The 26,537-nt window shown below is 38.2% G+C and overlaps 2 protein-coding genes and 1 pseudogene across 2 annotated transcripts; all 3 read left to right on the forward strand.

Moving 5' to 3' along the window:
* The first annotated feature begins 11 nt into the window (after window positions 1–11).
* On the forward strand, window positions 12–15,831 carry LOC144628513 (inhibitor of growth protein 3-like). Its single transcript, XM_078486628.1, has 12 exons — window positions 12–151; window positions 3,361–3,432; window positions 4,243–4,343; window positions 5,969–6,034; window positions 6,788–6,884; window positions 8,688–8,768; window positions 10,257–10,430; window positions 11,312–11,437; window positions 11,986–12,169; window positions 12,945–13,077; window positions 14,103–14,141; window positions 14,877–15,831. Exons 1-12 carry the CDS (start codon window positions 124–126, stop codon window positions 14,997–14,999), a joined length of 1,224 nt encoding a protein of 407 aa, XP_078342754.1. The 5' UTR covers window positions 12–123; the 3' UTR covers window positions 15,000–15,831.
* Window positions 15,832–17,365: 1,534 nt separating this feature from the next.
* LOC144667228 (uncharacterized) lies at window positions 17,366–20,044 on the forward strand (annotated as a pseudogene).
* Window positions 20,045–24,502: 4,458 nt separating this feature from the next.
* Window positions 24,503–25,754, forward strand: LOC144628014 (melanocyte-stimulating hormone receptor-like). Its single transcript, XM_078486067.1, has one exon. It carries the CDS (start codon window positions 24,634–24,636, stop codon window positions 25,663–25,665), a length of 1,032 nt encoding a protein of 343 aa, XP_078342193.1. The 5' UTR covers window positions 24,503–24,633; the 3' UTR covers window positions 25,666–25,754.
* Window positions 25,755–26,537: the final 783 nt, after the last annotated feature.

Here is a 26,537-nt window from a genome sequence, read left to right on the forward strand (position 1 = left end):
TGGTCAGCGGTCGCTCTGACAAGCATGCGCTATAGCAAGATTCGTTGTCGTGAAATGGACGCCATGATGAAATTAACAAAAGGAGACGAAAAGAAGTAAAAATTGTACAGCCAGTGAGACAAGATGCTTTATTTGGAGGACTATGTCGAGTGTAAGATTGTCTCAGCTTATTTCTGTGTTTGTTTCTTGTGTGTATTCTTCACTGAGTGCATTTTTAGGTTTCTAAACGTTCGTTGTTATTATTCTGCGTTCGGTGCTCGTTTTTCAGTGACTTTGACCTGTAAAAACGGATGGTCTTTATTCGAGACTTCGATGATGCGATTTGAGGCGATAGCTTAATTTGGAAAGGTTGTATGAAGAGAAACTTGTTGTAAATTGAGAGATTTTGATGTCCGCAAAAATGTAAATAGGAACCTGCTTCGGACATGCGCAGTAGCTCGTTTATAATCGGTTTGAAGGAAAAACCCGCGAAGTATGACTTTGTTATACCTATGATTCATGAAGTGAATTAAGAAACGTTTTTCATCTTTATTGCAGAAACGTAGTATGGAAATAAAAAAAAAAAAACTTCACAATAATTTTGCAAGCTCAAGCCCCCCTGGATATAATTTTTTTTAGTTCCCGGTAGTATTTTATTTTGATAGTAAGGAGGTTTTTAACTTTTCAGTGAGGGTTTCCTGTTTATATTTTCTGTCCTCCAGTTCTGACATTGACTTATTTCAAACTCCATAAAAAAATAGAAATGAAGAACACTTGACCTCGCTTGCTTGCGAGAAGTATCCTATAATTATATATCGGATGTTGTGCTACAAGATAATGCATCTGTTGTTGAAAAATCATTTAAGACAGAAGTTGTCAGCTACTTTTATTTACATTAATTTTTTGTCAATTTTCCTGAAATTATTAAAGACCCTCTTGGGAAATGTTATCATTTCTGGATGCATTGCATGCCGGTTATTGCTTCATGCTTGACACACTAAGAAAAAGAGAGTGCTGCTTATAGTCCCACTCATATCAAAAGTTGGGGACATCCCATAGTACCAGTAAATTTAATCTGTAATACTCCTGACCAGAAACTCTTACATTTCAATCTAGAAATACAGTTGTACACAAGTGCATGTCTCAACAACCAATTTAACGAGATAATCTAATCGGCGCGTGTCGCGTGTCCCGGGTAAAATGTCGCGTGTCGCGGGTAAAACGTCGCGGGTACACAAAATTGTCGCAGGTAAAATGTCGCGGGTACAAAAAATTGTCGCGGGTCCGAAAAAAAGTTATATTTTTTGTTTTACAGTTTTTCTTAAGTTCAATACCTCATTAAAGATCATTTTAAAAAGATAATAGAATAACAATAACAAGTGAACGAAAAATTGAACTTTACTTTTGCTTTCTAGCTTTTGAACAGCACATACTACACCAACGTTCAAGATAATAAAATAATAACACAATAGCAATAACTTGTTGACATTGTGTATGTATCATAATTTGGTTTCCCATCGCCACTTTATAACTCTTTTTTTGACGAAAGACTTGCACACATTTCTGTCAAACTTTAGCTAAGTTACGAAGCGAAAAGCCGAAGTGATGCGGGATTTCTGCGTTTGACCGCTGTGAATCGACATTAGTCACTCCTCCACTTTGCGACAGATTGTTCGCTCGTGTTTACAGCTCTATACTTCGTGGTACAAGCTCTATATTTCGTGGTACCGTTCAGACTTTTTCTACTTTGATCACCGTACTCAAGAATCTCTCAGTGGAATTATTTCGAAAGGGCGAAGCCGGCGACAATCTTTCTTCAACCACGCAGAGTTGGCACTGTCTGGAATCTTTTCCATAACCTTGCTGTATACAACACCTGTCTACTACTTCTACTTGGCCTAAAGCTGGTTCTACTTGTATTTTGTTTATTACAAATAAAACGAAAAATCAACCATTGGAACCTCGTTTACGCGATGTAAGCTTACCTTTGACACAGCTGTTCGCAGCGCGTCGAAAAAACAAAGCTGCAAAGGTACACATCGCTTCGTTTAAAATTACACAGACACATATACACACATGCTACCGACAACCTCTACTAGACAAAAAAGTATGGAATAAATACCCTGTGTTACTTTTTTAAAGGCATAAGTATTGGTATAGCACCGAGAAAAAATCGCTTCAATCGAATCAACTAAATTCGCTGGTAAATTCGAGAAAACAGTTGTGATGATACCGGTTCCCACTAGCGACGTACCGGTAAAGCGGAATCGGAAGCGTTTAAAAAACCATAAAATTTTAATAGTCGAAGTCAAAACGACGAACGCGATGGAAGATGAATCGGAATAGAAATGAAAAGGAGACCTGCACCCTTGAATGTGTAAGCCTTTAGAATTAGCCACCTGAATGTATTTCGTATGGGCTACTTGTGTCCTTGGCACAGGCGATTTCCATAGCAGCAGAAATATCCGCACAATTGTAATTTATGAACTTTTATTTGAGAATACATTTTTCTTCCCAAATCTCTCTTGGAAATTTAAAATGATGTAACATAAAATCCAGAAAGCGCATTGGACAAATTTAAAACCGCCTGTTAGTATCAGAGCGGACAGCTTGATAAATGACGCGAAAATAGCAACTCTGAAAGCGGATGGTTTGCCTTTGTAATTACTGTGAAGTGGTAAAAAAATAGGGATCAATGTCCTTGAACTTCGTAGGTTTTTGTTTGTTTAATTGAACGGCTGTGTTGGAATTATGTTAGCTACTTGTTTGTCTAATTTTGTTCTCTCTTTATGCAAGCAGAAGTGTTTATTCCATTTCAGGAAGCAAATACACTTTAAAATCTATTACAAGTTATACACTATTGGCTAAGTTTTGAGATATTGTTGTTGGTGCTATAGTTAACGTCAATTTATCATTTATAACGTTCAACTATTTTTGGAAAAATAGAAAAGAAAATAACGTTAGAGTAGTATACTGTTCGAAAATTGCCCATGGAAAACTAGAAAACTAAAGTAAAGTTTAAATTTACATTGAAGTACTTGTTATTGTTATTCTATTATCTTTAATGAGGTATTGAACTTAAGAAAAACTATAAAACAAAAAATAAAACTTTTTTCGGACCCGCGACAATTTTGTGTACCCGCGACGATTTTTTGGACCCGCGACAATTTACCCGCGACAATTTTGTGTACCCGCGACGTTTTACCCGCGACACGCGACATTTTACCCGCGACACGCGACACGCGCCGATTAGATTATCTCCAATTTAACAAACACTGTACCATATACTAAAGTGGCAAACTCTTGGTACCCCACCACTTTATCTAAAAGAGGTTTTTGCAGGTGTACACATGAAATATTGGTGAATTTTTATTTCATCAGTGATAGAGCAGCTCCCTGTTGAGCTACGAGACAGATTTACAGACATGAGAGAGATGGATCTACAGGTTCAAAGTAAGCTTGATCTTGTACATGTATCACACAAATTTTCAAGTAACACATCTAACACGAAAGAGAGTGTTTCATCACATAAATTTCCAAACATTGAAAGGAGTGTTGAAAATAGGATGTGCAGCAGAGTATTTTTGTGGAAATTCAAGGTCTTTGGAAATGTGATGAAAATGCTCTCTCCAGTGTTTGATATTTACTGTATCACAACTAAAACTAAAACTACCCAGAAAATGGAGAAATAAAACTAATTGTAAAAATCTATGTTGATCCAAACCACCATCACAGTTCTGATTTCCTTTGTTTTAACTTGATGAATTTGAGAATTATAATGCAAACAAGGAGGGGGGGGGGGGGAGAGGAGAGGTACTTCCTATAGTAGACTACCCATGTAAAGTGTAAGGGGAGGCTCTGTCCAAAGGATGTACATGTACCTTTCTCAGGTTGAAGACCATGTGTACAAGAGAGTACGCATTCCTTGAACTGAACTAGGCAGTAGTGTCCTTCAGGTATTACAAGTAAAAGGACCTTACCAGAACAGACACCCCCCCCCCCCCCCCCCCCCCCATGAAGCAAAGCATGTACATGTTTGTATACTCTTTCTTTTGTGTCCCTGAGCTCAATAGTATAACTACATGTATTGTCAGGCACTGTAGTGAGAGGTCTATTTTGGGGTAATGTTGACCAAGCTGTTCTATCATCTTAGGGACAAACAGATAATCAATTAATTTTGAATTGTGGACAAAAATAGTAGTTTAAAATGGAGGGATCAATATTGAGACATTGTTTAAGAACATGTTCATATTCTTTCAACAGATAGAATAGATGACCTGGACATCAGAGTGAAACAGTTTTTCATGAACTGTCGTAAGGCCAAGCAGGAGTGGAAGGAACAACAGTACAAACAGATCAAAGATGTACGTTCATAACTAGAACATACTAATTACTATGCACTGACAGTCGAAAGAGATAAACAATGCTAAATTGTGCAGTCAGACAATTATTTATGTTCTGAAAACAGTTACAAAAATTAATACTACGTGTACCTTTTGCACACCTTAGTGCAGCCCGCATTTAACAAATGGTAAACGCCATAGCATACATTATTGAGTTATGGATGTACATGGGAGGTTGCAAGCCTCTCAAGAATATGCATGACTCAATAGTGTATGCTATGACGTTTACCATTAATTTTGTTTTAAAGCGCAACTTTTAGGCCATTTATTACAATTTCTTTTAGAAGTTGAGGTACTGTACATGTAGAAGCGGGCATGCTCATTTAAACAAATGAATGTAGTGCTCACGGAAACGCTGACCAAATCGTAAAAGAAAGAAAAAACTTTTGAATTATTTCAGACGTGCCTCATGCCTTAAAGTCTTTCAGTATCATGGAGAGATGGATTTTCTTACATGTATGTTTAGCTTTTCAAATTCACAGGAAAATGGAGAAAATATGTTAAAACTCGCGAAGTAGTGGCACCTTTCTTGTGCTACATGTACAGTATGTATGTTGCATCAGATCAGCACGCGTGCTCAGGTTGAAGGCATAATTATGTCTGACTCAGTGTTCACCCATGGGCAAATAGTAGATGCTTAATTAACCCTTTTACGCTTTTTCTTCTAGTTATCGTTCGCCGGCGAACGATGACTTGACATACGCGCTATGAAAAAATAATGAAGTTTTAAAAGTTATCAGGTATTCTTAAGTATGAGAAGATATTGCTCTTTCAAAAGAACTATGATATGGAAGAGACCATTTAAAATTAACTGATTGAGTTCAAACCAACTTTGTGATCTTGCGTATTAGTGAAAAATGAAAAATAAAGGGTGAAAACCTGCCAACTTCAAAGTTGTCATACTTGTAAACAATTTTATCTATTTAACTGAAACTTTGTCAGTCAGTCTGTTACAGACTGTTATTACATATTTTAGGCCCAAAAAGCTCCTAGCACTTATTCTCTTGATTGTTTAACTACAAATAATTAACTCTCATAGGTTAAATATTACCAAAAATGTACATTTATGACGTCATAACTCCATTGGGGTTCACCTGTCAATCGAAATCTCATCAACAGCTGAAAGCACATTCTGTGCTCTTAAAAACTGTATATAGTTTACCATGCTTTCAACTGTTTGCTATGCTCCTAATACCAGTGACAACAAACCTTCATAGAAAAGCCCACAACAAAAAAACGGTTAAAGGGTTAACCAATTTCAGAGTGCATGCTTTACTTTAGTTGTGCTATAATGTACTTTTGAGCATTTTTCTACAAGTAAGGTTACCTCTCTGCACAATCAGGAGTTGCACTATTAAATAATTATTTTAAACAGACTGCACAAATTGCAGAGTACAGTATCTGGCTGATGGCTGAACATTTTGAACAGAATGCTATCGGTTTAGTTAGTTTGATTAAGACAGCAAATTTGTCTGTTGCCATCTTAAATGAAATGTCTGCCTTACTGGATAGCAACTGCTCACCACTTGAGTTTAAAGCAGTTTAGCTTTCAAACTATTGTTGATGTATGTTAACATTTTTATTAGGAGTATCAGAAGGCTGTTGAGGATGCTGACGAGAAAGTGAATATAGCATCACAGACTTACGATCTGGTAAGTTGAAAGACTTTATATAACTTATAAGGAGATGTGTTAAATAACTACATGAACCATGGCAAGTTTGGGAGGCTGACTTTCGATCATTTTGCCCTTATAGGGGCTAAAGGTTACACAGTTTTAAGCAGTTTCAGTTCTGACCAACTGGCCATGGTCATACATTTATAGTGTAACTAATAAATATCACAGAAATGGCTTAAAACTGTAGAACTTTTAAAAAGAGACAGAAAAGCCAAAGAGAGACATGGTTGGGCAAAGTTGTACTATGTACAATGTGTACAGATTAAAATAGATTGCTTCCAGCTAAGCTTGAAAAACGTAGCCCCTACTATTACAAGTTTATCTCCATTTGCATGAAAGTGTCATTTATAAACCTTGGAAGTTATCCTGCTTTTGCCAGTAAAAGGCTATCACTGCTTAATTGAAGCTTGGAGTTATAATAAAAAGAATGAACAGAATTGCTTCAAATGTCATGACCTAGCCCCTTTAATTATAATCACTTGCATACACACAGACAAGTTCTTTTCTATACAATGTTTATGTTGTGGTTCAAATTTCTCCTTAGTTTAAAATTCTTCTAACAAGTTCGATTTTTTATTTGGGCCTTTGTTATAGATTATAAAAATCAGTAGAAGACATTGAAAAAAAAAACTGGTTTGAAAAAATTTCAACTAAAAAAAAAATTAACTAAACATAAACGTACATGTACACATGTCCAACATTAATTTAATTTACAATTTTCTTTTTAAGGTGGACAGACATTTACGCAAATTAGATCAAGAACTCGCAAAGTTTAAGATGGAGCTAGAAGCAGATAATGCTGGTATAACAGAAATTTTAGAACAAAGTAAGTTCGTTTTCTGATAATTTTTGCTGTGTCATAATGTAAAATCAATGATAAAATGCCACAAATGACTGAATCATACAATCATGTACTTGATCACAAACACAAGTGGTTTGTACATGTAGGCTATTTGATATAAATGTATGAAAGCTCTAAGGTTAAAAAGTTTGTACAGGGGTATATTGTGTGTTGACATACATGTACTGTTACAGTACATGATAAGTTAACTGCTGACCAGTTGACTCAGTTGGTAGAGCGCTGGAATGTTGTGCGGGAGGTCTTTGGGTTTGACTCCCAGACCGGAACATCACTCAGGGTCTTAAAATATATGAGGAGAACGTGCTGCCTTTGCAATTACTTCTGCAAATGGTAAGAATTGTTCTAGTCTTCTTGGATAAGGAAGGTAAACCGTATCGTCTCCTGCATCTTCAGTATTATGGTCAGTAGGGCAGGTTGAAGAACCCACACACTTATCGCAAAGAGTAGGGCACGGAGTTCCTGGTGTTGTGGTCTGGCCTATTCACATTTATCCACAGGTTTGGTAGTGGGACGAGATGATATACATGGACAGATAGCGGCTGCCAAAGGCACCTGACATGCTGGTGTCCGATCATGCCCCTTAACTCTAATTGTGAAGTGCATTAAGCTCTTTACAGTGCGGCTACTGTAACCGGGGTCACCCAGACAAAGTTAGCTTCAGCCAATGAAATGTCGAGTACAGAACAAAGAAATTTCAACTTCTTCGTTCGCCACGAAAACAGATCGATACAAACTTTGGCCATATGGCGGCGCTCAATTTTCAATTAATTTCAATTGCATCCGTTTTGAACTTGAGTGGTTGTGACAGCAACATTTGGAAGGTAAATATTAGCGATGTTTATGTAAGAGAAGTTCGAAACTGTGTAAAAATGGGGAAAGAAACAACCGTATCGTCTGTGTCAATGGTGCGTGGAGGAGTTCGCTCGTGACAATTTCAAAGCGACTGTCACAGGTTAGGCAAAGTGCGTGGCGTATTTGCAAACAACGAAGCACATAACCAGCGTGATAAATTTAGTTTTCTGCGATGTCTGATCGTTGAGTTCCACCGAAAGCGTATCGGCCGTATACATCCGAAAGTTTCGGCAATTCAGCTAGCTTGAATAAACATGCCAAAACATAAGCTTCACGAGTGAACAAATAGAAATTTTATTTTTATTTACTCAAACGACAAAAAATGTTGGCATCGCCACTTTCACTGGTACGTTATACAGCGCAGAATGTCTTCCTTCGCTTACATCACGTGTATTTATTTTCCAAATGGTACAGCTACCAAAACTCCAGTTGATGCCGTAGAGAAAACTTGAAATTGTCACGAGCGAACTCCGCCACGCACCATTGACACAGACGATACGGTCGTTTCTTTCCCCGTTTTTACACAGTTTCGAACTTCTCTTACATAAACATCGCTAATATTTACCTTCCAAATGTTGCTGTCACAACCACTCAAGTTCAAAACGGATGCAATTGAAATTTATTGAAAATTGAGCGCCGCCATACGGCCAAAGTTTGTATTGATCTGTTTTCGTGGCGAACGAAGAAGTTGAAATTTCTTTGTTCTGTACTCGACATTTCATTGGCTGAAGCTAAAAATGTAGAAATCTTTTGTTTCAGTTCTGCTTTGTGATTGGTTAACTTTGTCTGGGTGACCCTGGTTACAGTAGCCGCACTGTAAATACGCCTATATTAGAATCACCACCACCACCATCATCATCATCATCATCACCATCATCATCACTATAATGAAGAACTGTCTTTTTTTTTCCTCAGGATCACTAAGATTGGATGAACCTCTCAATCCACCTTCACCAGCAAGAAATAACCACATACATGGATCACTGCATGGGCACAGTAAGTTACACTGTACAAGCACTCTGTATGCAGGTCAAGTAATTCAGCGGCTGATGTGTGCATCTATCTGTTTAGTTAGTTACTGACTACAATGTGAAAAAAACCTGTCCCGCATCAGCAGACAGAAAACTCTTGCAAGTACATTTCACTTTTGTAACTGTGTGATGTGCAGTGCTTTCAACTTGGGAGTATGACATTTGATTTTTGGGTAATTGTGAAGAACAGCTCCCGCTAACCGACTGTCGGTCGACTGTTGGTCGTTTGTCGGTCGTCTGTCGGCCGACAGTCGGCCGTTTGTCGTCCGTCTGTCGGCCGTCTGTTGGCCGTTTGTCGGCCGGCTGTCGGTCGTCTGTCGGCCGACAACCTGCCGACAGGTTTTGGCTATGATGTCGGCCAACTGTCGGCCGACAGCCGGCCGACAGGCGGTGATGTGTCGGTAAGTTGTCGGTTATACGGTAACACTAACCTTTTTGTTTCTTTATGTTTTTCCTCCGTAACGGACCCCAAAATTTATGAGAAATTGAAAGGAAAGGTATATACTCTTGAGTTTCGGTCATCACAGCCTAAAACTAGCTTCTGCGCTGCCGAAATCGACCGGAGAATTTACGCGAACACAGCTACTCCATTTCTGTCCGCCATATTGAATTGGTTAACTTAGTCTCATTCCCCCTCGGAAGGGGTCGCAAAGGATTCTAGGGCGACTTCAGTGAGTGCGTGTGTGGAGAGTGTGTGGAGAAGTTTTTGCACCGTTTTGGCCTGATTTTTGGATAAAATCATCTTCGAACGTGATTTCATTGCTTGCCTTATGGACATAAAGTTACGTAGGTGATATATTTATAAGAGATTGAAGTTTGTATAAAAGAAAATCTTGGCGAGGAGACGATTTGTTTTGTAGTAAGTACCGTAGTACAATGAAATACAATGTTTATAAGTCTTATCTGTTTTAATCGCTTTCTGTGTCGGGTTTACTTCTGTGTTTACTGCTCAGTTTTACAGTAAAATTTCTGTTTTGGGAAACTGTCGGTAACCTGTCGGTGGCCTGTCGGTAGTCTGTTGGTAACCTGTCGGCCGACAGTTGACCGACAGTCGGTTAGCGGGAGCTGTTCTTCACAATTAGAATAGAATAATAATTCAATTAACTTTATACAAGCAATGGTCTGGATTTTTAAATTATATCTAAGTTTACAGTTTTATTTTATTAGCTTGTACCAGCAAGGAAAACAAAAATTGGTTAAAGAAAAACAAGGGTTCAAGAAATCGGGGGTAAAACTACAGTATTTGACTGATTGAAGCAAATCTTGGGGAAACAACTTTCTGTTTGAGTTATTGGGAAGCTTGAGAAATTAAGGGTTTAAGAAATCTGGATTCCACTAGAATAACATTTTTATACAATACATGTACTCTGTAAGACTTGAAATGAAAATGTTACTTTTTTATTTTATTATTGACGTTTCATACATGTACCTACTGTTTCTATCTCCATCACAGAAAGAAAAACTCCTGACAGTTTGTCCAGTGATCTTGTGAATGGGGACCACTTGTCCATTCCTGGGATGCATGACTACTCCTATGGTTCCCTTGGAGCCTACAATCAGATGTCGCCATCACCAAAATCAGTTGCACCCCAGTCTCCTTCCTCTGCTCCTAGATCATACACATTAGGTCAGTAAAACAAGTGTAATTATATTTCATAATACATGTAGCTTACACTTTGCAACCCTTCCAAGATTATTTTTTTCCTTAGTGGCCATTTGGCCACCGACAGCTTAAGTTTGGTTGCCAGTGAAAAATTTTAGGCGCTAGATTAAGCTCATGCTTTCAATCCTTCTTCTCACTTTAAGTCGCCAGGCTGGCGACTTCAGTTCCAATTAAGTCACCAGCTCCAAAATTTTAGTCCCCATGGTGACTAAAATGGTCTTAACTTGGAGAGTTGCTTTGTGAATTAGTAGAAGCAAGGTAACCATGTGGACCTTTTGCACTAGAAAAAGTTTCAATGCCCAAAAGACCTCGACAAACAGTTTTTTATCCTTACAGTGCGACGCGCGTTACTTTTTTACAAGTGCCATCTTGTAATATTTTACGTTTCACTGCATTTTGTGACTTTTGTTGATTAATATGTCGTAACAAGTATCCTTTTGATCGTATTTAACTTTGCAAGAAGGCGTGTTCGTCAAACAAATAATAATATTACAAGAGCATTCCTGTAAAAAAGTTTGTTGGGTGGCCACGGTAAGGTGCGTCACACTGTAAGAAGTGCAAGAATAAGTTCAATTGTTAAGTACATTGAATGCTTATAATTAGAGAACTTACACCATCTCCTAATGTCCATGCGGACTCAATTTGAGCCAAATTATTTGCATGGCATTGCATAATATTAATTACTTATTATGTTAATCTTCTGCAAACTTTTTCTGACAGTTTATTCTACTTGTTTTGAACTTGAAAATGTGGTCATGATGACTTTTAAATGCCATTTGATTTTATCCTTGATTTTTACGTGCTAGTTCTTAATGTGTTTTGTTTTTAATTTGTTTTATTCCCAGGTTCTGTTGGGGCAGGTTCAGCTGCAGTTGCAGTGGCTGCTGCTCAAGCGGTAACAACAACACTACAGATGCAGTCTGGGAGAAGAGGCAGTGGTGCCTTAAAACCTCCATACGCTGCAGCCCTTGGTGAGTTGCCTTGTACATGCGATGATTGAAGCAATCTTACAAATACAAATACCTTTATACTGCTGTACTTGTTCTAATGTTGGCAGTATATTTATTTTTTACTGAGTTGCCTAAATAAAAAGGCATTTTCTTTTTTAGTGAGCTAAATAAGTCACTTTCTTTTACGAGAGGGGCATGGAGTCGCCATGGCGACTAAAATTTTAGTTGCAAAGTTTGAGTCGCCATGGAGACTAAAATTTTGGAGCTAGAAACTAAATTGGAACCGAAGTCGCCAGCCTGGCGACTTTAATTGAGAAGAAGGATTAAAAGCGCGACCTTAATTTAGCGACTAAAATTTTTCACTGGCAACCAATCTTGAGCCGTTGGTGGCCAAATGGCCACTAAGGAAAAAAAATTAACTTGGAGGGTAGTCCACAGTCGTTTCTTTTTGTCTCAGTTATAAGAGAGCACGGAAAATGAGCATGCAAGCTCATGCTCAGGCTTTAAATGGTGCTGTTTTGATAATTGACATTGCTAAATCTACCCTTTCTTTCCTATGCCATCAACAGGAAGCTCATTAAGCTCTTTGTCGACCCCACCAAGTGGATTGAATGGTCTACCCGTCAGTAGTTCCCTGGGGATGCCATTTGACTCACCATCATCCAATGTGAACTCTGTCAGTATTCCTGTTCCACCAAGTGATGTACACGCTTCTCTCAGTGTGGCGCCGACATCAACAAAACAAAAGAAGAAGTAAGTATTGCGTTTTTGGATGCACAAATAATGCAGAGGACTCAATGTCCTGGATTTGGGCATTTTTTGATGTGTTGCTTTGCATTGCATTGTCCTGTACAAGATTAAGGGTGCGATTTTTTACCCACAATCCTGGAATAATGCTGTTTCCCATCTTGGATTTTCATTCGCAACATTCTGTTCATTCTGCCCCTGGGAGCAAAATGGATGGAATGGCGTTCTGTCAATTCCAGAATAGGAATGCCTAATAGAAAAATGCGTGCATTTCACATTCTGGCCATTCTAATTCCAGAATTGTGAATTAAAAAAAGCATGCCCTTAGTTTCACAGCATTATGCAACACTAGTTTTAGGTCGGCTACACTGTGACATACACATACAGTGTATGGCCCTATTCTCCCATAGGTGACTTAGGATTCAGATGATGACACCGTGTACACTACACATGGGTAGAGAAAGGCGCTTTGAAAGTAAAATGCCTTGCTAATGGCAAGCCTCCAAACCTTGCCAGTCTGTTCGATCAGTACATGCTCATGCATTTTGAAACCAGTCATCTCGTCAGACAATCATTGCACGTACAGTGTACCTGTTCTCGCGAGTAACGAGCCTTATCTCGCGAAAAATGAAATGCATCTTGGTAGAAGATGCTAACAAGCGAGTCCTCAAATCTGTGCCTATTTCAATCACCTATTGTTCTCCAATCCACGAGGTGCAAGAGGGGCTACCAATAGCCTTGCACGTTATTCACTCAGTTACCTCGTTCTTGTCCTACACAGAAGTAAAAGTCAAACTCAGGTGACTGCAGTAGCCTCGGCCCAGGTCGCTGAACAGGAGGCAGCAGTAGCAGCAGCCGCTGTACCAGACTGGGTTTACGATCCTAATGAGCCTCGATACTGTCTTTGTAATCAGGTAAGCGAAAAGCTCTTTCCGGTTTAAGTGTTAGATAGTGTCTTAGTGAAGTAGATGAAACTTGAAAGGCACACTGTCACCAGTTTCACTAAAAAAATCAAGAGCCAACAAACATGTAAAAGACATGGAAACTACGAATAGTGGTCCAATTTTATTAAAAATCACCGTGTAAGTGTACTGAAGCGATAAACAAGTGATATTATTGTGATGCCATCAGGAACTTAGATCTCAACTTGAAAAAGTCAGGCTGATTTTTTTTCAAGTTTTGTGCTTGCGGACTGAAAAAAAAAATATTATGGCTTCCCTCTTCCTTTAACAACAATTTACTTTATATCTCAGTCTTGATGTACTAGGTGCATTTCATGTGGCAGAAGACCTATTCGCCAATTTTAGTGCTTTTTACCGAAAAGCATTAAATTCCCTGTAACAGTGTCCCTTTAAAGTTGAGGGGAACCTAGAAAGGCATGCATATGGAATTTTTCCTTGGTAGCTGGCTCAAGAAACCAATCTGATTAAAAAGATGTCCTTTGCTGAAACTAAATGAATTAGAAAAAACTCGGTTTAGAAAAACTGTTCCGAAGAGCTTGTATTTAAGTGTTTGTAAACAGCTGTTTCGAGAAAGGTTGTCGAAAGGAAGCGTAAAAGCGTACGCGACTTATGGCGAAAGGAAGCACTCTGAATACTTTTAAGATATAACAACGTGAAAAGCTTTTTTAAGGTTTCCTTTTTGTTTTTAACCTGAAGAAACAAGCCAGCTTTAGCCAAAATATTAAGGTTTTAAAGAATTTTCAAAAACATGAATCGTTGAAAAATCAAATGCAAGTTTAGGTTGTATAATTTTCCAAAACGTGAAAGCGTATTGTGGCGGATGCTGATGCTGTAGTAAGGACAACCTTTCTCAAAACAGCTGTAAACAGTCAACTGGGGGTCACGGGGTCTCGCTTGCATGCCACTAGTACTGTGATACTTTTAACAAAACCAGTCTATTATAATTCATGTTTGCGTTATTTTTGCTTTATCCGTAGGTGTCCTATGGCGAAATGGTTGGATGCGACAACCCGGATGTAAGTAGTTGTCTTGATTTCTTAAGAACGGATAATAAACAACAAATCAACGCCAATTTTCCATGATTTAAATTAAAGGGACTGTGTCACGGACCGGAGTTAAGGCAAATTTAGGCATGGGAAATGACCAACAAATTCAATGAAATACACAAAAATAACCGCTTAAAACAGTGAAGGAACATTTCAATAGCACAGCAAATACAAAAGAAGGTACGGATGGCCAAAAGTGAAGAAGATTGAAACGGATTGCGAGAGCTGAACAGGTTTCAAAGTTAATCTTGTTTGCTTGCAACTTTAAATTATAACGCCCGGGAGACACATTTGGTTGTAATGAAGCTATGGTTTGGGTTCAGTTTTAGATCCATTGAAGGAATTTCTTTGCAAACATTAAGTTTTATAGCGAGTATTTTGCAAAATTTAATACAATCAACTTAACTCAGCTGTGCCACAGTCCCTTTAATATCCAGAACTTTGCAGTTTTGGACATATGACTACTTTTTTGGCTTATTACTTGTAGTCCATGGATAAATGTGGTCGATTTGTTGTATGTGCTACAATCAAGTCGTTAGAATTATGAATCTCAAAGTCAAGACATTTCTCTATTTTTGATATTTGATTTATCAACTTCCAGTTGATAATCAACTATGTGTTTCACTTGCCCTCTGACGCAGCACAACAGTCTTAAGAAACTAGTAACTCTGTTCGTAATAATGTGATTTTTTACTCTCTTTTCAGTGCGCTATCGAGTGGTTTCATTACGGATGCGTTGGATTAACAGATGCTCCTAAAGGAAAATGGTTCTGTCCTCAATGTCAAAATCAAATGAAACAACAAAGAAGGGGAGGAAGACACAAATAAACTGCATGCATGAAGGCATTCTCGATATTACAACGCCCTGCGGTATGCACGGCCCAAATCTCTGTGACCATTGGTTAAGAGTAGTGCGTGACTGTTGGTTTTTGCCAGATAGGTGTTTCGTGACGAAAAAGAAGCTTGCAAAGGAGGTGACATTTCGAAACATGCTTATCGAAATGTCAAAGGACATGCATGGGATTTGAAAAAAAATGAACATTTTAGACAAACCCTCCAAACATGTAGACTCCAGAGGTTGCGTGAAAATGTGAGAATACATTGCCAATTTCCAACTCGGACACTTGGTGCATCATTTCACGCAATCCCACATGAGATGTCTGAATTGAACCCCTGAAATTGTAGTGCTTAACATTGCGTGCAATGTTATATAAATTGCAACAAAACGCGTAACATTTTCGTAAAACGTGTATCCATCAACTGCATGCAAGATAACACGCAAAAGTGCGGTTTATTCCTTGCCTTTTAGCTATCCAGTCTGTTATCCACACACAACTACCTCGCGCTTTCTCCAATGAAAGGAAAAAAGTGCGGGTCATTCATGAGAAGACTGGAATGATACTCCATGGAGGATTTGGCAAGCGGTATGCCCATCCTTTAGGCATTAGTATTTCCTTTCAAATGTAGAATTACAAATGGTGTTCATAAAGTTTGAAGGTCGCAGCGTCTGTATTTAAAAATTAATGTAAATTTGTTTCCATGCGCACAGTCATTTGTACATAATATTAATTTCCATACATTTCTGTCAAATACTTCTCATAATATCCAGTCTTGCTACATTGATATTAATCAGAGAAAATAAACCAATTTTAAAAACTAGTATCCTTGAATTCTCCTGTGCTTAATAGAAAACTGTTACCCGGTTTTTGATCAATTAGACTGTTCACAGCCCTCTATTTTTTCGTGTTTTTTTCGATCGATGAGCGCGCGGTGAGAACGGCGAGAGAACTGGACGTCAGCGCAAAACGGAAGAAGCAAGGGGGTGGTGTGCGGGGAGCTTCGTTTGCGTTGAAAAATCGAGAGGCTGTGGACAGGCTATTGATCGATTAGATATCAAACCAATTACGCGCGCGAAGACAACTTTAGATATGATACAACGTGTATTTACCATTTGGCAGAATAGACCGGCTAGAATAATCATGGTATTTTTCCTAATCTGCAAACCAACTGAAAGAGATCGTGCTTACCATTTATAATTCAGTTTCCTGTTATTTTTTCCCCTTGATGGGAGACTGGAAACGGGAGAAATGTGCAAATGGTGCAGAATTTTTCGACGACTGGTATTAACCGGAATGAAAGGACTACCTTAAAACTTAGTCCACAATTTCGGAACAAATTTTCAGGAAAATTTACTGTTCCATTTGCTTTTCAACTAATAGTTTCTGTAGTTAATAATAAAGATGGTAAATTTTGAGCTCGGTGATAAGTTATCAAGATGTATTTTTCAACATTGACACGAGCATGGGGAATCGAACCCATGGCCTCCCAGATACCGGTTGGGCGCTCTAACCAACTGCGATACGAGAGGCTCGTGGTGAGCTGGGCCATTTACTAGTGTGTTGCGCGTCTGGGTGGGGGGGGGGGGTCCCATGCTCGTGTCATTATTAAAAAATACATCTTTAGTAATAATTTCTGGTTGAATGGAAAGTATCCTACGTTTCGGTTTTCAATAAATTTGCGTCCAAATTTTCCCTTTGACTTGACAGAGAAACATTTGATTACTAGCACGAGCATTGTATAAGAAATGAGTATGACCCGGAGGGGCAGGGATGGCGCAGTGGTGAGAGCACTCGCCTCCCACCAATGTGGCCCGGGTTTGAATCCCGGACCCGGTCTTGTGTGGTGTTTGTTTTTGGTTCTCGTCCTTACTCCGAGGGTTTTTCTACGGGTTCTCTGGTTTTCCTCCATCCACTAAAACCAACACTTCCAAATTCCAATTCGATCGGGAATACACGGCCCCACAACCGTGTCTAAATAACAGTAATTGAGGAAAAGATTGGTTCGTTGAGGAACGAAGAGAGAGGGGAAGGGGTGGGGGAGCGCATCTATGAAGTATTTTCAATTGTTTCAGGAAGTAAGCTGGTTTACATGAAGAAAATTCCTAAGCCCACCCCACCCAGACGATAAATAATGGCCGGTCTCTAATAACCACTTAATAATCAAATCGCAATTTTAAGAAAAAGAACAACATTCGATCTTGAAACAACACGTTTTCGAAACAGTTCGTCCATGCGTTTCTCAGTTTCTGCATTTTGCTTTTTAAAAAGGAGCGTTTCTTTTTCTGTTAAATATATCTCTAAACGCAGATTATAATGGATCAATTTATAGCAGTTTTCTCCCTTTTCCGCTTGAAGATGGCTGGAGATATCTGTTTAATGACTTTGGTGAAATGTTCCCTTGTCTCTTTAGGGGCCCTTGAACCCTCAGATGGAAGTCACAAGTACGAGCCATTATGATACAGTGCAAAAAATACCTTCCATTACTAAATCCATTAACCCTGCCTATATGTATTTATTTAAAGTCGCTGACAACAGTTTGAAACATGGTTGCAATTTTAAGGCATGTTAATAAATTTTTGATTGAATAGCTCGAGTGTTTCCCATGCATGGCCCATGCATGGCCCATGAAAGGATGATTCTGAAATTCACTACAGTAAACACCCGCGTATAAGAACCTAGAATTTTTGGGTTCAGGCTGAATGGGTTCTTATATTTTGGGGTAGTTTTTCCGAACTCAGGCTGATTAGGTTCTTTTTTAGTAGGTTCTTATTTGTAGGAGTTTTCATAGTGATACCATTCAGAGAGCTACTGTAGTACTAGTATGTATAATGGTTGAACATTTGTATTTTAAACCGCAAAAATGCCAAGCCTTATTTTTTAAACAATAATAAATTCAGTATCATAGGCTACCATATTTACAGTCGTATTTGGTAATAATGTAAATTGTTAACAGCAATATAAATATATAAATAAAAACAGCAAAAATAAATAAATATAATATAAGCATTTGTTTCTCAGAAATTTCACAATTTAGTCAATTTCTATCAATTAAAATCCAGTATTTTGGCTACAAAATAAGAGTGTTTTTTTGTATAAGAACCTATTGTTTTTTGCCAGCCTAAATAGGTTCTTATATATTTGGGTATTAAAATTCTCAATTTCAGCCTGTAGGTTCTTAAATCACTAGGTTCTTATACGCGGGTGTTTACTGTATTTCTCGCGCGTTTCTCATATTTCATTCCGTGCCCGTCAAAGTCAAATCATAACAGCAAATTTGCATTGAAAACTTTGTGTTAATGGTTGTCCTTAGGTTTAAAGTGTTGTGCTACTTGAAGGAAGCTCCGGTTTGCCAACCGCCTAATGGATTAACTAAGTAGCACTAATTCCGTGAACAATTTTGCAGGAATGGGTTATGTCTTTTGGGCCTCCGTAGTCTTAGGGTATAATGATTTGGACACGCAAAACGAGAACTTTTTTAGTTAAAAAATTGCGAAAAATACCAAAACTCGATCCAAAATCATAAAACAGTAAACCAAGTTCCAAGTTATTGTCGTGTAAACAGTGAAGAAATCTAAAAAAGAAAACAAAGAATAAAAGAAAACCAGTCCTTTTAAATTCAATTTAGGCTTTTTTTAGGTGAACACAGTTTCCTTTATGGCAGTGCTATTCTCTTACAAACAGGTGCAATTAGCTGCAATCTATTTAATACGATACACAACACAGGGCTGCCAGTAAGCAACTACACAGAAAGAATTTGGACAGAGAAGACATGAATTTGAGCGCGACCTCCACAAGCGGGACGATACCCCATGAATGTGAAATCTATGTCTTTCTCGGAGGCAAACTTGATCACACTACAGCAGCGGCTAACGTGGTGCTTGTCTTCTTAACATCGGAACTGTCCTTTCACCATTGTTTTGAACTCACTGGTGATGATCGCTGTGAAAACCAAACCGCGACTAAAAACCAACTCCAACATTGCACTCGGCTGTTTGGCCGTCACTGATGTGTTGATGGGAGTTATCGGCCAACCTATTTTTGCCGCCATCATGATATTAACCCAGCAAGGTGACTCGTACAACGAACATTGCACGCTGCAACGACTATCAAAAATTGTGATTAGATCATTAGGTGCAGCATCAATCCGTCACCTGGTCTTGATCAACGTGGAAAGGTTTATAGCCATTAGACACTCGTTCGCTTACACAACCATGCTCACTAAAGCTCGGATACTTGGTTCGTCCGTTCTGGCTTGGATCACAGTGGTTTTTACAAATTTGCCTTTGCTCATAGCGGAGAACAACATTTTCTTAACGATAAACAACATTCTGTTATGCCATCTTATCGCCAGTATAGTCTTCTGCCAGCTTGCAGTTTACGGTGAGACTCGTCGCCACGAAAAACAAATCGCTGCCCAACAAGTCACAGTGGAAGCCAGACAGAAATTCTTAAAGGAGAAGAAAGCTTTGAAGTTAACAACTATTGTACTCTTTATTCTAATACTGTGTTTTTCGTCACTGCTTGTTGTTCGAATATTGTTACTAACTTCGACAATCACAGCTGTAGATACAGCTTTCATTGCCTTTTTCAGTGCGTGCTTAATAGTAGTTCTAATTCGTTTATCAACCCTATTATTTATTGTGTCAGAGTAAGGCAGTTTCGCGTAGTGTTTATTGAAATATTGCTTTATTTAGGACTACTATGCACAAGCAGAACAGTTTGAAAGGCGAATGTTCAGAACATCAAACATTGTAGCACCGCTTGCAGCAGGGCAAAAAAGAGAAGAAGCTCAAAACAAAAATCAGGGAAATCCAAACAACAACGGCGACGACGACGGCAACACTGAGTGGGGAAGACAGCAACGGTAATAAAAATGCTCAAATTAACGAACTATATAGCTATGTATGATATCTTTGTTGTTAAGAAAATGACTGTAAATGTTATTTAACCCGTTTAATATGATTGTTTTAGTTGACACAACTTTTGGTGTATATAGTGATTGGCAAGGGAGGGGAGGAATACCGGCATTACTGTTCTGAGGCTATACAGCAGTTGCTGAATTGATTTTTTTGAGTTTTTCATGTTTCAATTTTAAACCCCTTTTCTTATGAAAACACTGAGTTACATCAGGTTTCGCTTCGTCCGAAAGACTACTTATGAGCTAGAAATAATAATCAGATAATAGGGTTTTTTTTTTCAATTTTCTTACACCCCGCTGTTTATGCCAAAGACAGTTCCACATAGCTTTCATCTATCCTAGGAGCATTCGACTTACAGTAATTATATCTGAATACTTAAAGTGATTGATTTTACCAAGCAAAAATGGCGGAATTGTATCAAAGTCAAGCTGTGGGACTTGATTTACACTACAATGGAACCTCGATTTAACGAACCTCTATATAGCAAAGACCTCGATATAACGAACGATATTCTTCGCCCCAGTAATAGTAAAATGTATGAGAAAGTACCTCGATATAACGAAACCTCGTTACAGCGAACAAATTTTGTCACTCCCTTGGCCCTTCGTTATATCGACGTTCCACTGTATAACCCAACTAAATATTGTCCACAACTCATCATTTTTCAAGTTATCTCGTAAATGTGGCCCTATGAAGTTAGCTTGCGAGCAGGCTCTCTTCGGGGGTAATGCGCGAAAATAGCCGCAAGTATCGGCGAGCAAAGTGAGCCGCTGAGTTGCCGCTGGTTTCTTTTGTTAGCGGGCTCGCTTCTCTCGCCGCCTCTGCGGCGGGCTTTGCTCGCCGAAACTTGCGCAGCTTCTCCCCTCGCACGTTTCCCCAGAAGAGAGCCTCCTCACATTCTACTCTGAAGTGAGCTAATATTTGTGAGCAAAACGAATTCATTAAAAAAAAAATCAGGTAAAAATCATGCGAAAATTGTCCTCTTTAAGCAGTAATCACTACTTTGAAAGAATAAACTAAGCATTGATAAAAAATTATGTTTCCATTTTTGCACACTTAGTTAGGAAAATATACTATTTGAACGATTGTGTCTGGACATTTATGTCAAAGACAGTTCCGCATGATTAGCTTTCATCTAGCCTGGTATCATACGAGTTACAATAATTAGAACCGAATACTTTAGAAATTGATTGATTTATAATTATACCACGACAAATTGCGAAATTGTGTCAAAGCCAACCTGTGGAGCTCGTTTTCCACGGGCCAAACGTAATATTGTTCAGAAGTCATCATTTGCCACGATATACATATGTGGCCTTCAAAAGTAAGCTAATATTTGTAAGCAAAATAAATTCATTTTCTTATTTAACAATTAGGTAAAAGCAAGTGAAAATTGTCTTCTTCAACCAGTTATCAGTGCTTCGAAAGAATAAACGAAAACATTGATGAAAAAATTATGTTTCCATTTTTGTATACTGGCGTATGAAAATATACTGTTTGAACAATTTTGGCTCTTATGTTTAGTATTTCGAACTTTCCGCCCAGCTACAGATTTCCTTTAACGCTCCGAAACTCTTGAATAAATTTTCCAAAATCTTTCAAACGAGACAAAAGGAAAAACAATTTTTCGATATTTTATTCTCGCGACATCCACGACACTTAACTGACAGCCATCTTGTTTAGCAGGTGCGAAGGGAGCCACGAAAAGATGATGCGAGGCTTGAACACACTTCACTTGAAAACCATAAGCCTTGAGATACATATATACCGTTCCAAATTTTCAACCAAATCAGCGGCTTCGAAGCGTTTCGAACAAGTCTTATTTACACTACTATAGATATATGTAACTTAATGATGTGATATTAGAAATAAAAATATAGTAAATACGAACTGCTGAATTAATTTAACCAATGATAGAAAAAAGTTAAATTCGTTGCAATAATTACTAAACATTGTACAGGGAGTATTTGTGTAACTAGCTGTACGAATTCGTTCTAATGTGATTGCAATTTATACAAAATATGTATACGTAGTAAACAAAATGGGCAGCTTATTTTTAGGTGGCCAAAGAATTAAAAAAAATGTTGTCTTGAACATTTTAAAAACGCCTTCAGTTGATTTCCCTTTCAATAAATTTATTGAATTAAAACATAGAAATTCTGATATACTGCTTGCTGGAATGGATTGAGTATGTACGTGTATTCGCTAGTTCCAGGGTGTTCAGTTTGTATTTAAGTACTCTCGTTGATTTCCCCCGTCGCTAGTAACAGTTTGAACATTTGGGGCATACGTTGATGCAAGGCGCACCGCTTAAAAGTTTTAAAAGACATCACGTTTACGGGAAGCGCCTTTTCACAGTAAAACCGCATCTCATATATAGTTACATTAACTGGGTTCCTTGTAACTGATCAAAGTTAAATCCGACTTTTAGAAAATTGACGTTTTTTCTTTTTCATTTTTAGCTAGCACGAAAACTGATCAAATATTTCTCTGTTAAGGATTAAGCAAAATATTACCAATTCTAGAGAAGCCGCTATTCAATGACAAAAAAGTTGTATTTATAAATGCGGTGCATTTATTCCATTTAATCCCAATCTTTCTGTTCGTCAGCGCCCAATTGTTTTCTTTTTATGTTCACTAATTACCTTCCGGGTGGACAGTTGGTTTATTTACACGACTTATCATACCCGACTTATAATAGCGACTTATCATACCCGACACATCGGGCCAATAAATTAGGTAAGTTGTGTTTAAAATCCAACAAGGTGCAATGGACTTGATATATTGAGAAAACACACTTTGCTTCTTGTATTCATACTTTCTCCTTTTGAGGATTTCGTTTATTATTGGATGATTCACTGGTATACATATCATGCAAAGTAACAAATGGCAGTATTATCAAATAAAAGTGTCTGGTAAATAAGACATCACTTTAAATATAGTATATGATAAAATTCAACTGCTAAAATGGTCACCTGAATAACTGCAATATATTAATGGACAACTGTAAAAAAAATAGAGCTTTAAACATTAAAAGTAATTGCTTGCCTCCATGAACAAATCAACCAGTTTTCGTTTACATTCGTGTTTAGAATATAGCCGCTGTATACGCGCGACGGAATTCTAGCGGGCATTATTTTTTTTAGAACATAGCTGAAAACTATAGAAGCCCGGTACCCCGGATGTGCGAATTGTTTGTCGAATTTCGCTGAACGACTTCGCCTCTATTCTCTTGTTTTGTTGTTTAAATGATGCTTTAAAGCAGCAACTTTTTATCAGAAACGTTTTACTTGCTTAAATGGAAGTAAGACAGTGCCAAAGGAAGCGAAAGATGAAGAAAGAATCATTGAAATTAATTTGTTGTTTTTCTTTGGAGTTGTGTACGCCACTATTTTGCCGTGAACTGCCCGAAATTGATTGGAAATTATTTAGCAAAACAAGCAGGACTATAGAAACGCTTTGATCGAGGTAAGAAACCTTTTTTTGGCCACAATCTGAAGACAGAACACCGCTCTTTTGTTCTTTTTAAATCGAAATTAGAGGCGAATTTGAAAAACTTGCTGCGAAACGAACGCATTAAAATGTTTTATTTGAATGAAATTGAAGTAGGCTTAACCAAACTTGAATGCGTAAATGTTTCAACTAGAATTGTCGGCTTTGTGAGAATCTTTTGGTAGTCGGAGAAAGGACTATAAATGGAAAATATGAATGAAATGGTATCTTGGCTTATTCATAAAAAAAGCCGCCAAAGAAAGGAATAAACTAAACTTTCACTTTACCGATGTTGCGTGCGTTTGTAAATGCCGTAAGCGGCCGTGAGTCTTGTAAGTTCTGTGCTCGTTTAAATGCTTTATTCTAAACCCACTAGAAGATGGTTTTCCTATGTCCTATGAGAAAATAATGCACTTTTGAGGTCTAGAAAAAGCAGCTGAATGCCCTCGCCTAACGGCTCGGGCATCCACTAGCAGCTTTTCTAGACCTCATGTCACGCGTGCATTATTTCCTTATAGAACATGGAAAACCATCTTCTAGTAGGTAAATAAATAATCGTTTTCCAGTTTCTATTTCTATTGTTTGAACCGAACACTTTGAGCTGGAAATAATCGTTTTCCAGTTTCTATTTCTATTGTTTGAACCGAACACTTTGAGCTGGAAATTGTGTTTTTATCAGAAAGTTTCATCGCAAATGACTAACTAAAATGTGGGAACATAACGCTTGTTGTTTTCGAAGAGGTAAAAATATTGTTTTGGATACGGGAAAACGCCAACTACAATTTTCGGAAAACTAACAACAGCACGCAAATCGCACGCACCGCAAATACGGGTAAGGAGATTTTGTTTCCTAAAAGTTTCTGCCACTTTAATATTAAACAGGAAAATCCGAAAAGATGTAGCCGTGTTAGTTTACCCAAACACACAGTTAAAAGGCTCTATAAACTATACGGGAAGTCAATACAACGACAGTCCAAGTCTTTGGACTGAATTTTCTCGTTGCGTGCTGCTGTAGCTTGATGTTAATAGTAAACGTCTTTTCGGTTTTATATAATAAGCCAGTTTGATTGACTTGCATTGTGGTCGCTTTCCGCATTTAATTTTGTCGCTTTTTCACAATTTCCCTGGGTACAATTTCCAATTATCAGACTGATAGTAGCCGTAGAATACCAAATAAGCAAATTCAACTGATCGCAACAGATCAGAGGAGAAATGAATTTGAACGCGACCTCCACAAGCGGGACGATACCCCATGAATGTGAAATCTATGTCTTTCTCGGAGGCAAACTTGATGACACTACAACAGCGGCTAACGTGGTGCTTGTCTTCTTAACAGTCGTGAACATAATAACTTGTCCTTTCACCATTATTTTGAACTCGCTGGTGATAATCGCTGTTAAAACCAAAGCGCGACTGAAAACCAACTCCAACACTGCTATCGGCTGTTTGGCCGTCACTGATATGTTGATGGGAGTTATTGGCCAACCTATCTTTGCTGCCGTTATGATATCAACCTTGCAAGGTGAAACGTCCAACGAACATTGCACGCTGCAACGACTATCGAAGATTATGATTAGATCATTAGGTGGCGCGTCGTTGCGTCACCTGGTCTTGATTGACGTGGAGCGGTATATAGCCATTAAACACTCGTTCGCGTACACAACCATGGTTACTAAAGCTCGAATACTTGGTTCGTCTGTTCTGGCTTGGATCACAGTGGTTTTTACAAATTTGCCTTTGCTCATAGCGGAGAATAAGATTTTCTTAACGATGAACAACATTCTCTTAGTCCTTCTTATCGCCACCATAGGCTTCTGCCAGCTTGCAGTTTACGGTGAGACTCGTCGCCACGAAAAACAAATCGCTTCCCAACAAGTCTCAGTGGAAGCCAGACAGAAATTCCTCAAGGAGAAGAAAGCTTTAAAATTAACAACTACTGTACTTTTTATTCTAATACTGTGTTTTTCGCCACTACTTGTTGTTCGAATACTGTTACTAACCTCGACAATCACAGCTGTAGGTTCATCTTTCATTGCTTTTTTCAGTGCATCCTTAATAGGAGTTTTGAATTCGTTTATTAACCCTATCATTTACTGTATCAGAGTGAGGCGGTTTCGCATAGCTTTTATTGAAGTATTGCTTAGTAAAAACTACGCACAAGCAGAACAGTTTGAAAGGCGAATGTTTAGAAGAACGAACATTGTAGCACCGCTTGAAGGAGGACAAGAAAGAGAAGAGGCTTAAAACAACAATCAGGGAAATCAAACAACAACAACCACGCACCACCACCACCACCACGCGTCATCACCACCACCACCTAAGAACTAAAAGGGTCTGTTAGATTATTCACGGCAGCGAAAAACGTAACCGAAGAATTTGACGATTGAGTACCGTGTTATTGATCGGCGTAGTAATGAAACACTAACTTAACGTAGTTATACGCTCATTAGATATATGATAACAACCTTTCCAGTCGAACAAATGAGTAAACAATAAACAGTTTATTAAAAAAACATATATTTACCGCCTGTTTATTAAGATAAGTTTACTTTCCTACTTTTTTCATGATGTTAACCCTCGGACGTACAAGCAAACTCATACCCCCACCATCGTACAAGAGGGGGGGGGGGATGAGACCCCTCCCTAGGGTTTTCGTTCTATTAAGGCACAGCGAAATTATTTTACACTGAGTAGAAAGCCCTTAGCTTACTCTACAAGAGAGCATAATTTTTGGTGGGTGTGACGTCATATGACGTCATGTGACATCATAAGAGCTGCCATCTGATCCGCCATCTGGATTTCACCATCTTCTTAGAAAGTCAGAAAAGAACAAAATTTGATGTAAAATCATGCCAGAATTCTTATGGAATGTAAAAATAAACAAATCTTACAATTCTGTTAAAAAAACTGGAAAAATAAAGAAAAATGTTAACATTGACGATATTTGGCCAGACCTGCCTGTAATTATGACGTTGCCATGGCAACGTCAAATATCACGGGCACATGGTTGACCTACTGACAGTTTCAGCATTGTAAAGTAAATCCTTATTTCAAAATTTTGAAATAAAACTTATGGGTGGTGCCATGCAATGACTCCGTTATAAGTTATTTTCTGT

The sequence above is a fragment of the Oculina patagonica genome, chromosome 10, assembly GCF_052425735.1.
Source record: "Oculina patagonica isolate OP01 chromosome 10, crgOcupat, whole genome shotgun sequence".
NCBI lineage: Eukaryota > Metazoa > Cnidaria > Anthozoa > Scleractinia > Oculinidae > Oculina > Oculina patagonica.